Source organism: Nicotiana attenuata, unplaced genomic scaffold (assembly GCF_001879085.1).
Source record: "Nicotiana attenuata strain UT unplaced genomic scaffold, NIATTr2, whole genome shotgun sequence".
Taxonomy (NCBI): domain Eukaryota; kingdom Viridiplantae; phylum Streptophyta; class Magnoliopsida; order Solanales; family Solanaceae; genus Nicotiana; species Nicotiana attenuata.
Window position 1 is genome coordinate 514,160 of NW_017670423.1, and position 13,784 is coordinate 527,943.

General features: G+C 44.7%; 1 protein-coding gene across 1 annotated transcript; it reads left to right on the forward strand.

Annotated features, from left to right (window-relative positions):
• Positions 1–7,711: 7,711 nt before the first annotated feature.
• LOC109239215 lies at positions 7,712–10,769 on the forward strand. Its single transcript, XM_019405743.1, has 7 exons — positions 7,712–8,030; positions 8,783–9,108; positions 9,255–9,453; positions 9,598–9,841; positions 9,949–10,240; positions 10,298–10,518; positions 10,727–10,769. The coding sequence occupies exons 1-7, from the start codon at positions 7,712–7,714 to the stop codon at positions 10,767–10,769; spliced, it is 1,644 nt and encodes a 547-aa protein (XP_019261288.1).
• The last annotated feature ends 3,015 nt before the right edge of the window (positions 10,770–13,784 follow it).

Consider the following 13,784-nt stretch of genomic DNA (forward strand, 5'->3'; position numbering starts at 1 on the left):
AGTTTTGGCAACATTCGAAAGATTCTGGTTAGTGATTCAGGTGGAGGGAGGTCAGAAGAGTATACGGTGTAAATTTGGTTGGATTTGGGTGAGTTGATGTTTTGGCCCAGATTTTCGATCTAATATTTGAGCAGTTCTGGCCATGTTCGAGACAAGTGGCTATGGGGGTTGGGTAAAGGAGGTCAAGGCGGTCCCATGGTGTTAATTTGGGACCGTTTGGCATAACCGGCAACTTGGCCGGAGAACTTTATCAGGATATTCGACGAGCTCCGGCGAGATTCGGGGGAAACCAAGGGCAGGGATGGAAAGAGGGGAACGAGGAGAACCGGTGGTGTAATTTTGGAGGTCATCGGAGCATCGCCGCCGGCAGCGACGATTTCCGGCCGGCGGCGGACGGCGGAGGGACGGTGGGGCTAGGGCGGAGGAGGGTGGTGATGTGGAGACGTTACTGGGGAGGTACGAGGAAGATGAAAGAATGTTTTAGGTTTTGGGTTAATTTTCAGACAATTTTATAGGATGGTTTGGGTTGATGAGGGCCGTAGGATCATGGGGAATGGACGGACAGGATTGAGTGACGCCAAAACGACGTTGTTTTGCCTTGGGGGGGAACTGGACCGGATTGGTGATTTGGGCTGGTCTGGGCAAAGACTTGGGGCATTGGGCTGGGATGTGACCAGAAATTGGCCCAAAATGATGGCCTGCTCCCCTTTCCTTCAATTCTATTTTTTTTTGTTGTTTTCTTTCTTTTTCTTTTGTATTCTATTTTTTTTATTGTATTTATTTCTTTTTTTTGTAAAATTAACAAAACCTAATTTAACTCCAAACTTAAGCTAATTAATTCCTAAAAATCGCTTAAAATCTATTTCGTGACAAATTCAACAACTAGCAATTAAAAATGCAAAACGGACTATTTTTGTTATTATCTCCATATTACGTTCTAAAAACAAATTAATCCCTAATTAATGGTAAAATATGAGATAAAATCCTAAATGCAGATGCATATTTTTTGTATTTTATATGAATTAACATGCACAAACAAAAATGCAAACAATTATCAAAAATGACACAAAAATGCACAGAAATTGTAAAAATAAAGAAAAATCTTTTGTTCGAATTTTGTGGGAATAATTCATATATAGGGCAAAAATCACGTGCTCACACCAGGCATGTTACCTTAGATGATGATGGAGTTTTGAGGTTGCATGGTCGAGTATGTGTGCCTAATGTGGATGGGCTTCGAGAGTTGATTTTAGAGGAGGCCCATAGTTCCCGGTACTCTATTCATCCGGGCGCCACGAAGATGTATCAGGATTTGCGGCAGCATTATTGGTGGCGTAGAATGAAGAAGGATATTGTTGCATATGTGGCTCGGTGTTTGAATTGTCAGCAGGTTAAGTACGAGCATCAGAGGCCTGGTAGTTTATTTCAGAGGATTGAGCTTCCCGAGTGGAAGTGGGAGCGGATCTCCATGGATTTTGTTACTGGATTTCCGTTGACTCGGAAGAAGTTCGATGCGATATGGGTTATTGTTGATAGGCTGACCAAGTCAACACATTTCATTCCTGTGGCAGTCTCCTATTCTTCTGAGAGGTTCGTTGAGATCTATATTCGAGAGATTGTTCGCCTTCATGGTGTGCCCGTGTCTATCATTTCGGATCGGGGTACACAGATTAGGTACACGGGTAGATTTGAGCACAGCATTTCATCCCCAGACGGACGGTCAGTCCGAGCGGACTATTCAGATTCTAGAGGATATGCTTCGAGCTTGTGTTATCGACTTTGGAGGTTCGTGGGATCAGTTCTTGCCTTTAGCGGAGTTTGCCTACAACAACAGCTACCAGACGAGCATTCAAATGGATCCTTATAAGGCTTTATATGGTAGGCGGTGTCGGTCTCCGGTTGGATGGTTTGAGCCGGGAGAGGCTCGGTTGTTGGGTACAGATTTGGTTTAGGAGGCCTTGGACAAGGTCAAGATCATTCAGGATAGGCTTCGTTCAGCTCAGTCTAGGCAAAAGAGTTATGCAGACCGCAAGGTTCGAGATGTGGCATTTATGGTCGGTGAGCGGGTATTGCTCCGAGTGTCACCTATGAAGGGCGTGATGAGATTTGGGAAGAAGGGCAAGCTTAGCCCTAGGTTCATTGGTCCGTTTGAGATTCTTGATCGAGTGGGAGAGGTGGCTTATAGACTTGCATTGCCGCCTAGCTTATCAGCCGTGCGTCCAGTTTTTCATGTATCCATGCTTCGGAGGTATCACGGCGATCCAACCCACGTGTTAGATTTCAGCACTGTCCAGTTGGACAAGGACTTATCTTATGAGGAGGAGCCGGTAGCTATTCTAGACCGGCAGGTTAGTCAGTTGAGATCCAAGAGTTTTCCTTCCGTGCGTGTTCAGTGGAGAGGTCAGCCTCCTGAGGCATCGACCTGGGAGTCCGAGTCTGATATGCGGAGTCGTTATCCCCATCTTTTTCCCGACTCAGGTACTTCTTTCTTTTGTCCGTTCGAGGACGAACGGTTGTTTTAGAGGTGGAGAATGTGACGACCCAAAGGGTCATCACCTGTTTTCTTACCCATTCTGTACTTCCGAGGCCTTGAAAACCTTATTTAGGGTTGCCTCGATTTGCGTGCGCAGTCCGGGTGCGTAGCCGAAAAGCTTAAATATGAATTCTGTGAAAAAAATGCTAAATTTTGGTATTAAAATGAATACATTTGACTTCGGTCAACTTTTTGGGTAAACGGACCCGAACCCGTGATTTGACGGTCCTGGAGGGTCCGTAGAAAAATATGGGACTCGGGCGTATGCCCAGAATCGAAATCCGAGGTCCCGAGCCCGAGAAATAAATTTTTAAAAGAAATTATTTTCTGAAATTTATATGGAAATTTGAAATGAAAATGGATTAGAAAGCGTTGGTATCGGGCCCGTATTTTGGTTCCGGTGCCCGGTACAGGTCTTATATGTGGTTTAAGCGCTTCCTGTGAAATTTGGTCAAAATCGGACGTCGTTTGACGTGTTTCGGACCTAAATATCTAAAAATGAAAGTTTATGAAGTTTGATGAAAAAGTGATAATTTTGAGGTTTGATTCCTCGTTTTTTATGTTATTATGGCGATTTGATCGCACGGTTAAGTTCGTTGGATGTGGTTGAGTTAGTGTGTGTGTTTGGTTAGGAGCCCCGAGGGCTCGGGAGTGTTTCGGAGGTGGTTCGGTGTGTTTTGAACTTAGTAAAAAGTTGCAGAAAAATCTGATATTTTGCCCAGGGATTTCCTTCTTCGCGATCGCACTCTTACCATCGTGTTCGCATAGCCTTGTGTCCTTCTTTCTTCGCGTTCGCGTTCGGGCCCTCGCGAACGCGTAAGGTTATTTGACCATGAGGGCGCAACTTCACTTTCTTCTTCGCGTTCGCGTGCATACCACCGCGATCGCGAAGCTTTGCTGTTTCCTTCCCCGCGTTCGCGTTAGGGTCCACGCGTTCGCGTAGACCAATCCCAGGACTCCAGCCTTTTTCCTTCTACGCGTTCGCGTCTTACCGTCCGCGTTCGCGATGCCCTTTCTGATAACCCTTCGCAAACGCGATCCCCTTCCCGCGAACGCGAAGGGAAATTTCGCCCAGTGATTTTTAAGTTTTAAAACAAAACAGTGACGGGATTTTTCACCCAAAAACACACGAACTCATCTTCTCCACAGCCCATAGGCGATTTCTAGAGCTCTTCTTCACCAAAGCTTCTTGGGTAAGTATTGTTTAACTTGTTTCCTTCGTTTTCCTTCATCATTTATCATATTCCTAGGCTCAAATCATGTAATCTAGGGTTGAAATTGGGGGAAATGGGTAGAGTTAGGGCTTTTCGATTTTCTTCGATTTAGACCTCGTTTTGGGGTCGAATTTGAAAACAAATTGTATATTCGGGCTCGTGGGGGAATGGGTGATATGGAATTGGTTCGAACCTCGTGTTTTGACCAAGCGGGTGGGAATCTATATTTAGGCATTGGGTATGATTTGTTTAGCTATTATTGATACTATAAAGTCGTTATTTCATAGATTTGATTGAGTTGGAGCCGAATTTGAGAGGGAAAGCGGTCGTTTTAGATTGATTTAGCCGTGGAAGTTGAGGTAAGTGTTTGATCTAACTTTGGCTTGAGGGAATAGGATTAGAGTATTGTTTGCTAATGGCTAATTTTCGAGTACGGTGTATAGGCATGGTGACGAGTATCTATACACTGGTGTCTAGCATGACCGTGAGTCCTTATTCTAATTTTGTTGTGACTCTTCCTTGTGTGATTGATGGTTTCTATAAAATGTGAAGAGTATGAGAAAAAATTATGATTTGTGAACTCCTCGAGCGTTGGCTCGATTGATAAAGTAATTATTGTGTAAGAAATGAAAGAAAGAGAAAGAAATGTGATTATTCCCTTGCCGGGCTGTATTCGTATATTGATTATCTCCCTTGCCGGGATGTGAGAGTTGTTGTTGTTGTTCCCTTGACGGGATTTAGCTGTTTACTTGTGTTTCCCTTGCCAGGACTTCTATTACTGTTTGTCTATCCCCTCGCCTCATTGGTTGTGATTGTTGCTTGGGTGAGGAAGAGTAATAAAGCACGAAGGTTGATGTCGTGCACGATTCGTGTTGAGAATATGTTAATGCACGAAGGAACATTCCGTGCCATGTTTTGATTATTAATGCACGAAGGAACATCCCGTGCCATGTTTTGATTATTATTGCACGAAGGAACATTCCGTGCCATGTTTTGATTATTAATGCACGAAGGAACATTCCGTGCCATGTTTTGATTATTATTGCACGAAGGAACATTGCGTGCCATATTTTGATTAATAATGCACGAAGGAACATGCCGTGCACTTTATTTGATTGTTTTGGTAAGTACGAGAGTAAAAACACGAAGGGTGATGCCGTGCACTTGTCTTTGATTTTTCCGATGTTTTTTTTTTTGCTGATAATTGAGTTACGTTGTCCTCTACTTCTATTTATTGATTTTCTTGTTGCTATCGGTTCAAGTGCATTAGTTGTCTTATTCCGCTATTACGGAGTTTCTTTATGTTTGCATTTTTCTTTATTGTGTTACTTGTTATTATCGGCTCGAGGTATCCTTACGCAACATTATGCATTGAAATTAGGCTATAATTGCCATATGTTTATGTGATTTAATTGCTTCTTGACATTTAGCATACTAAATATTAAATTGCCTATTTGCTCCTTAAAGTCCATGATTAATTGCTACTTGTCATTACTTGTTTTCTTCAGTGAGTCATAATTATTGTGTACTTGTTGTCTTATGAATTCGTATAAATTGCTGCGTTTGTTGGAGTAAATTTCATTTGGAAGAACTGTTAATTTAATGAAATGGGAGCGGGTGGTACGCCTACCACAAGATATTGATGAGATGGGAGCGGGTGGTACGCCTACCACGGAAACATTGAGAAATGGGATCGGGTTGCACGCCTGCAACGAGATGTGTACAGACAGTGAAATCTGCTTTTATTCTCTTTATCCGTGTTAGAGATAATTTATTGATGTTCCTTATTATTCTCTTTAATTTCCGTATTATCTGCTATCCCCGAAGCATGTTCCCTTCTCATTTAAAATGGTTATTATTGTTATTTTCCCGCTGTAGATATATATTTATAACTGCACAGGTTTATGTGGTAGTCCGGTCTAGCCTCGTCACTACTTCGCCGGGGTTAGGCTAGGCACTTACCAGCACATGGGGTCGGTTGTGCTGATACTACACTCTGTGATCTTTTGCACAGATCCAGGTGTTAGACAGCAGCTGCAGTAGCGCGGGAGTTAGCCTTCAGTCCAGCGAGACACCGAGGTAGCCCTGCAGGCGTCCGCAGGCCCGACGTCTCTTCTATCTTTTATTTCAGTCTGTTATCTCATGTATTTCGAGACAAACAGTTATATTTTCTTTCAAATGGTTGTGTTTAGCACTCTTAGTAGTTCGTGAGTATGTGACACCAGTTCTTGGGTAGAGGTTTATTTTGATTTTCCGCATTGTTGTTCAGATTCTTTAATTTAAGAATTCCGCTTATTTATTTTATTCCGCTGTTTTCATGATATTACTGATAACTGCTAAAAGAGGTAAATTGGTTATTGGCAAAGGTAATTAAGGGTTGGCTTGCCTAGCTCTCATTAGTAGGCGCCATCACGACTCCCGAGGGTGGAAAATCCGGGTCGTGACAATCATCCACCTCATTCAATATTGGGTGAATCATTCTCCTTATTTACTTTAGTGCCATTTGTTGTTATTTAATGCTTGATATTCTCCCCCCATTATTGACATTGAAACATTAAATACACGTTGCATTTATTCTCTCCCAACTGTTAAGCATCATCCACATAGACCAGTTATAGATCTGAAGTTATTATTGTTAACTAGGTTCAACCCTTCATTACATATAATTAATTAGTTTAACCAAAAGGTTTACATTTTTTGGTCAAATAGTTTCTTGCCGTCTGTGGGGATTTCCTAGTTAAAACTTTAGTTTCTTCAAGATCTATTACTAGCAAAAAAAAAAAAACACAAAACCCTCTACTCTCCTGCACATAAGATCTAACATGGTAGGAAACGGAGAAGAGAGGATGAAGGCAGTGGCCGACCTTACCGCCAACCTCTTAAACTCCATCAACACAATTTTTGAAACGGAGGGTGAAGATGTAACACCAAATGCATCTCCTAGGCAAAGTGGCTCACCCCTCCCTCATGGTAGCATCACAATGTCCCGCGATAAAGGGGCTTCCACGTCCACAATGGAAGAGGCACCGCCCACAGTAAAGAAACTACTCGAGGTTTGGCTAACAAACACGCTGACCGGCATCCTTGACAAGCCCGCCCAAAAAGCAATCAGAGAGGATGCGACCTGCATCATACCAACGATGGCCGAGGAGTACGACCCTCTCCCTCCAATAACAGGTACCACTCACAATATTAATAATGCAGGTGACAATACCCTCACGGCCATTCTGAGGAAGATGGAAAAAATGAAAAACGAAAATAAAATGCTTCGTGAGCAAATGAAAAAGCATCAAGAAAGGTTAGAAAAAATACCTGGTGCAACAAAACTCTTACCAAAAAGAGATGCCAGTTGGTTCATAGAACAACCCTACAGTGATGAAGCTGCACCGTATGCCATACCCAAAACCTTCAAAATGCCTCCCTACCTAAAAATAAATTACATTACAACCAACCCCGAAGATCATGTGACTCACGAAGAAATTCCATATAGGCCAAAGATAGGGACTCACCGGAGCGAGATAGGTATGCCCCCTTTACTGTCTGCTCACAATTTTTGCGTTTCCCCTTCAGAAATAATCTGCGCATTGGAGAAGCTTGGCCCGAAAGTGAAGTGGCCACAAAAGATGAGGCTCGATCCAAGAACGAGGAAGTCGAACGCCCTCTGTGAATTCCACCAGGAACGAGGTCATAAACCGAGGACTACATCGCCCTAAGGCAGGAGGTCGTGAACATGTTTCACCAAGGGCACTGGAAAGAATTGCTGAGCGATCGAGGAAGGGACAACTTCGCTAGAGGACGAGAACAACACCAGGGGCCGCCAAAACCACCTTCTCCAACTCGAACCATTCAAATGATCATCGGAGGGGGCGATGACGCATCAATCAACAGCGTAAAATTCACCACAACCCACAAACTCAAACGGTCGATCACTCATGAACGATAAGACGAACTCGAAGAAAGTATCATGTTCGATAAGTCAGATACCCACATTTTGGTTTTTCCTCACTATGACGCTCTTGTTATCACTTCACGCATATTAGATACAGACGTGAGACGTATTATGGTGGACGATGGGAGTGGCGTGTGCATTATCCACCCTCGAATGCTTGCACAGATGAAGCTTGAGGATAAGATACTTCCACGTTGCATCACACTAACTGGTTTTAACAATGCAGTTGAAGGAACATCTGGAGAAATCACACTCCCCGTCATGGCCGGCGGCGTCACTCTGGAGACCATATTCCACATCATTGATCAGGACATGACATATAACGCCATAATAGGTCGGCCTTGGATACACACCATGAAGGCCATCCCCTCTAGCTTGTATCAAATTATCAAATTTCCCACCCCATGGGGAGTGTTCAGCATACGAAGCGAACAATGCACGTCCCGAGAATGCTATCACATCACCCAGGACTGCACATTCACCCAACAAATAAAGGGCAAGGCAAAAGAGGCATAGAAATTAACAGGGTCGAGGTCGAGTAATGACGAAGGAGCGGACGTCATCAAAGACTCCGAAATAACAGATTCCGTGGGATCAACCGTGGAAGGCCTCGAACCCATCCAACTTGATGATAACGACCACAACAAGAAAGCCTATACCGGTTGCAAGCTGTAAGAACCAAGTGAATTCCGTGATTTCTTAATTAATAATGCAGACTTGTTTGCTTTTTCCCACGCAGACATGCCAGGTATCCCAAAGGAGGTCGCGACACACAATTTAAACGTCGACCCATTCTACCCTGCGGTAAGGCAAGTTAGGCGAAAATTCAATACCACAATAAACGATGCAGTTTTCGAGGAGGTTGAGGAGTTGCTGAAAAATGGCTCCATCAGAGAATCAAAATATCCCCATTGGGTCGCAACGTAGTCATGGTAAAAAATAGAAACGGGAAATGGCGGATGTGCATAGACTTCACAGATTTGAACAAGGCATGCTCGAAGGACTCATTCCAACTACCCCATATCGACCAACTCATCGTCGCAACAGCCGGGCACGAATTGCTGAGCTTCTTAAACGCATACTCAGGATATAACCAGATCCTCATGGAAGAGGAAGACCAGGAAAAGACCACCTTCATCACCCACCAAGGAACGTATTGTTACAAGGTGATGCCCTTCGAACTGAAAAATGCGGGGGCGACATACCAAAGGTTGGTAACAAGAATGTTCAAGGAACAGCTCGGCAAGACCATGGAAGTCTACATAGATGATATGTCGGTCAAGTCCAAGAGAAAAGATGATCACATCGACTACCTGAAAAAGGCTTTTGACATACTAAGGCGATATGGGATGAAACTAAACCCTGAGAAGTGTGCGTTCGACGTAACATCAGGAAAGTTCCTGTGTTTCCTGGTATCATAAAAAGGCATCGAGGTCAATCCCAAACAAATCAAAGCCACAGAAGGAATACCAGAACAATTAACCAGCAAAAAACAGGTTCAGAAGCTGACTGACCGCATTGCCGTCTTGTCAAGATTCATCTCACGGTCATCTGATAGATGTTACAAATTCTTTGGCATGCTCAAAAAGGACAACAGCCTCCTATGGACATCCGAGTGAGTTCAAGCCCTGAGGGAGTTAAAAACCTATCTATCTCACCGCCGTTGCTTGCCAAAGCAGAACATGGGGAACGTCTCCTCGTCTATCTCACCGTGTCCGAAGTAGCGGTGAGTGCAGTCCTAGTCCGAAAAAGCAAAGGTATGCAATCTCCCATCTATTACATTAACAAAACCCTAATCGACGCCGAGACGAGGTACCCCCACCTCGAAAAATTAGCCTTGGCCTTGGTTAAAACTTCACGAAAGCTTAGACCCTACTTTTAGTGCCACCCATTCTCGGTAGTCACAACTTTCTCCTTGAGGAGTATCTTACATAAGCCCGAGCTATCGGGAAGATTAGTTAAGTGGGCCATAGAACTTAGCGAGCATGATATTACATATCAACCACGGACGGCGATAAAATCACAAGTCCTTGCCATCTTCAGCGCGAAAATAATGCCTGAAGTTGAAAAGGAAGCCGCCCAGGCTTCTCTGCAAGCAGAAGATCTATGGACTTTGTACACCGACGGCGCCTCCAATGCATCACGGTCCTGACTGGGTGTGCTCGAGGTCCCGATAGGCGAAATGATTCGCCAGTCCATAAGGTGCCCAGACATGACTAATAATGAGGCCGAGTATGAGGCCGTGATTGCAGGATTAAGGCTGACACTCAAGTACAGAGCGAGGCAAGTCATCCTATGGTGGTTCTCAACTCATCGTCTACCAAGTTACTAGGAATTTCCAGATCAAAGAACAAAGGTTGCAAAAATACCAAGCCTGAGATCCGCAAGTTATTGCCCGAGTTTGATGAATGCCATCTCGACCAAATCCCTCGGACGCAAAACATCGAAGCCGATGGCCTCGCCAAATTAGCGACAGCCACTAAAACCATAACCGGAGAAGGAAGTGTGATCACCCTCCTCCACTCATCGATAGATCAAATTGAGGTAAAGACTATAAATTTAACTTAGGACTAGCGCAACCGTATTGTTACATACTTGCAGGACGACGTACTCCCAGATGATAAAACATACGCCAAAAAACTTCGGATGCAAGCAGCCAGGTACAATATCATCCAGAACGACCTATACAAGAGGACGTACGTCGGCCCCCTAGCAAAATGTGGGCCCGAATCAAACTCAGCGCGTCCTAGAAAAAATCCACGAGGGCCACTGCGGGGCTCATTCTGGCAAATGAGCTCTGGTCAAATGCCTCATACGAGCAGGTTACTACTAGCCTACCGTGAAAAAAGAGGCCGAACACTTCGTAAAAGGATGCGAGCAATGCCATAAATATGCCCCGATAATCCACAAGCAAGCGAGCAACTCCCCTTGGCCTTTCATCAAGTGGGGAATGGATATCGTCGCCCCCTCCCCGAAGGACGAGGGAACGTACGTTTCCTTTTGATTTTAACTGATTATTTTTCTAAATAGGTGGAAACAGGAGCATTTGCTCAGATACGCAAACAGGAAGTGATCATCTTCATATGAAAGAACATTGTGTTCCGCTTCGGCCTCCCCAACGAAATCAGCTGCGACAACGGACCCCAATTCACCGGAAAAATGGTCGTCGAATTTTTCGAAAAGTGGCATATCAAAAGAATACTCTCTAATCCATACCACCCCGCGGGCAACGGGCAAGCCATACTCGTTAGTCTATGGGAGTGATGTAGTAATACTAGTCGAAGTTGGAGAGCCTAGTTTGAGATACTCCCATGAGAGAGGGCCGAGGATCTTACCACGGAAAGTCGGGGACTACGTGCTCAAGGCAAAAACACAAGCAAGCAAAGATCCGCGGGAGGGAAAACTGGGAACAAATTGGGATGGCCCATACAAAATCACAGCAGCAACGAGCAAAGAGTCTTTTCAACTAGAAACAATGGAAGGAAAACAGCTACCAAACAACTGGAAGGTCGCCTACCTCAAGTACTTCAGCTTTTAAGGACAAGCGTCCTCCAAATCCTACTCTTTTTTCCTCACTTGAGTTTTGTCCCAATTGGGTTTTCTCAAGAAGATTTTTAACGAGGCGATAAGGGGGAAACTTCAAGTTGAAATACGGACAACAGTTCATTTCTCGACCTCTCCATATATCTCTAGGTCGCCCAATGAAGGGACAAGATAGATCGGGACTGGAATGCTAGCCCGAAAAACATGTAAGTTTCTCCAAGTATGAGCAAAACATAAATGTACGTTCGCCAAAACATCATCTCTACATCAACCCGGCCCACGATCGTAATTGAATACAAAACATTTGACCTCGTTCAAATTAGAAGACATTCGACCTAATTCAAACTAAAAGACATTCGACCTCGTTTGAATTAAAAAATATTCGACCTTGCTCGAATTAAAAGACTTTCGACCTCGCTCGAATTAAAATACACTCGACCTTGCTTGAATTAAAAGACACTCGACCTCGCTCAAATTAAAAGACATTCGACCTAGCTTGAATTAAAAGACATTCGAGCTCGCTCGAATCCACATTCAATCTCGTTTAGGTCAACTGCACCTTATAGTTAAGCTTATACGGCCCTCGGTCATTGTTAGGTCTAGGTTACGTTCGATCTTGCCTATATCAACTAAGTTATGTTCCAAATTAAGCTCCGGCTATGTTTGAATTCGTTCAACAAAAATTATTGGCCCAGGTCACGACTACCTAGTTTGGCATTCAAACTCGTTCAACGTGCGAATCGAGCTTCTACAACTAAAAGCGGCCAAACGACAGAATTAAGGAAAGAAGCATACAAGACCAAACAGAGAAAAGATTCAAAAACAAACAGCGAAAATAGCATTTCATACTCCAAAAATATTCTTTACAAGGGCTAAATAGACGCCGCAAAAGTATGCAAAAAAAATTACAAGGGAATAACTACTAAGCAGCGCCATCTCCACCATCTCTATCGTCATTGCCATCAGAATACTCGTCCTCGTACCAGGAACCCTGCTCAATCCTATCCAAATCCTCCTCTCCATCGCCAGTCCCCGGTGTAGCAAGGTTATAACCACAAGCGACCCGAGCTGCACGCGCCTTAGCACGAGCATCCTCAAAATCAGCCACAAGAACTCTCCCCGCCGTCATCAAATCCTTGAATATGTCTAGCTGGGCCTTGGTGTGGATCAACTTCTCATACAAATCCCGCGGAACATCAGGATAAGCAGAAGGTGAAGGAGGATGGTTGAGCCAACAACTGTATCTTCTCGGCCTCGAGAGCGACGACTTGATCACCAAGGTTCGAGACCTCTTTTTCTAGTCCCCCAATTTTCTCATCAAGCTGCGCTTCCCTGAGCCTATCCGTCTCAAAATCGTTTGCCCGCTCGGACCGGAGGATGCAGATTGCGTCCTCCAAAGTCTCTATTTTTGCCAAAGCCGCCAACTAAGCCAGCTCGGCCTTCTCCAAGTCCGTCGTCTTCTCGGAGACCTCGCCACTCAAAGCATCAGCCCTGATCGAACATTGCTTGAGTTCGGCTTGCAAAGATACCACTTAGGTCTAAAGATCCGCATATTCGGCCTGGACTCCCTTGCTTACTTTGAGATCTTCTTCCTTATCCCTCAACGCCCTTTTGAGGATGCTGCACTTAGTGATGACTCTCACTAGCTCTTTATCTTTCTGCTTCAGTTCGTCACGGATAGCTTGGAAGTTGCCACTCTCGCCGAACCGTCTACAGATTTCACAATGCTTGCCACGATATTCACGGTACTTCTTCTCCATCCTTTTGAAAATAGTTTTACGCCTTTCCTCCTGGCGAGCACTCTCAATCTCCAATATGATGGTCTAAAAAAAACACAAAAGAAAGGAGAAAGAGAACCAGTCTATCGAAAAACAACGTGTAAGGCATAAAAACTAGAAAGGGCGAAAGGCTTACTCTAAGGGCGAGGCCAGCTATGCCGATGACAAGGCGGCATCACTCAGCTTCTCGAGGGTCTTATCCTCCACATCGGAGCAAAGGGGGCCCAAGGAAGGGACCACTTCCTCGGCATTCACCAGCAGGTCGCGATCCATGGGGGATCACGATGGTACGAGTGGACCCTTCAACCCTCACTTCCACCCGGGTAAACCCCTCACTCAAAATCCGCACCTCTTTGGGGTCAATATCAAAGTCGGTTTCGTAGACATCCTCGGCAATGCCCTTGCCTTACACCTCGGCCGACGAGGGAACATCAACCGGTGCCGAGGATGACGACTACTTCTCAGTACGTTGCCGCCGACTTCCACAGACGGCCCTCCAACTTCACCCTCAACTTCAGGAAAAGCTGCACCTTCCACCACTCTCGTTGATGATGGAACTCTAGATGATGAATCCGTGTCGCTTTCAGGTACAGTAGTGATTGGCTCTTGGCCGTCCTGTCACGACCCATACTGATGGGCCGCGACGGGTGCCCGAGTCCTACCTGTCGAACACCCCTGAGCATGTGTATAAGATATAAACATGAATAACATCTGCTGAAATACGAGAATAACATACATGAGGGAAATCCGTCCAAAAGACATATGTA

Bases quoted from the DNA above. Each gene is read 5' to 3' on its own strand.
- LOC109239215 (XM_019405743.1), top strand. From the start codon at position 7,712: ATGTTCGATAAGTCAGATACCCACATTTTGGTTTTTCCTCACTATGAC. The intron at 9,454-9,597 runs GTATGCAATCTC...CATTCTCGGTAG, and splicing joins CCTAGTCCGAAAAAGCAAAG to TCACAACTTTCTCCTTGAGG. The intron at 9,842-9,948 runs GTCCTGACTGGG...CCGTGATTGCAG, and splicing joins GGCGCCTCCAATGCATCACG to GATTAAGGCTGACACTCAAG.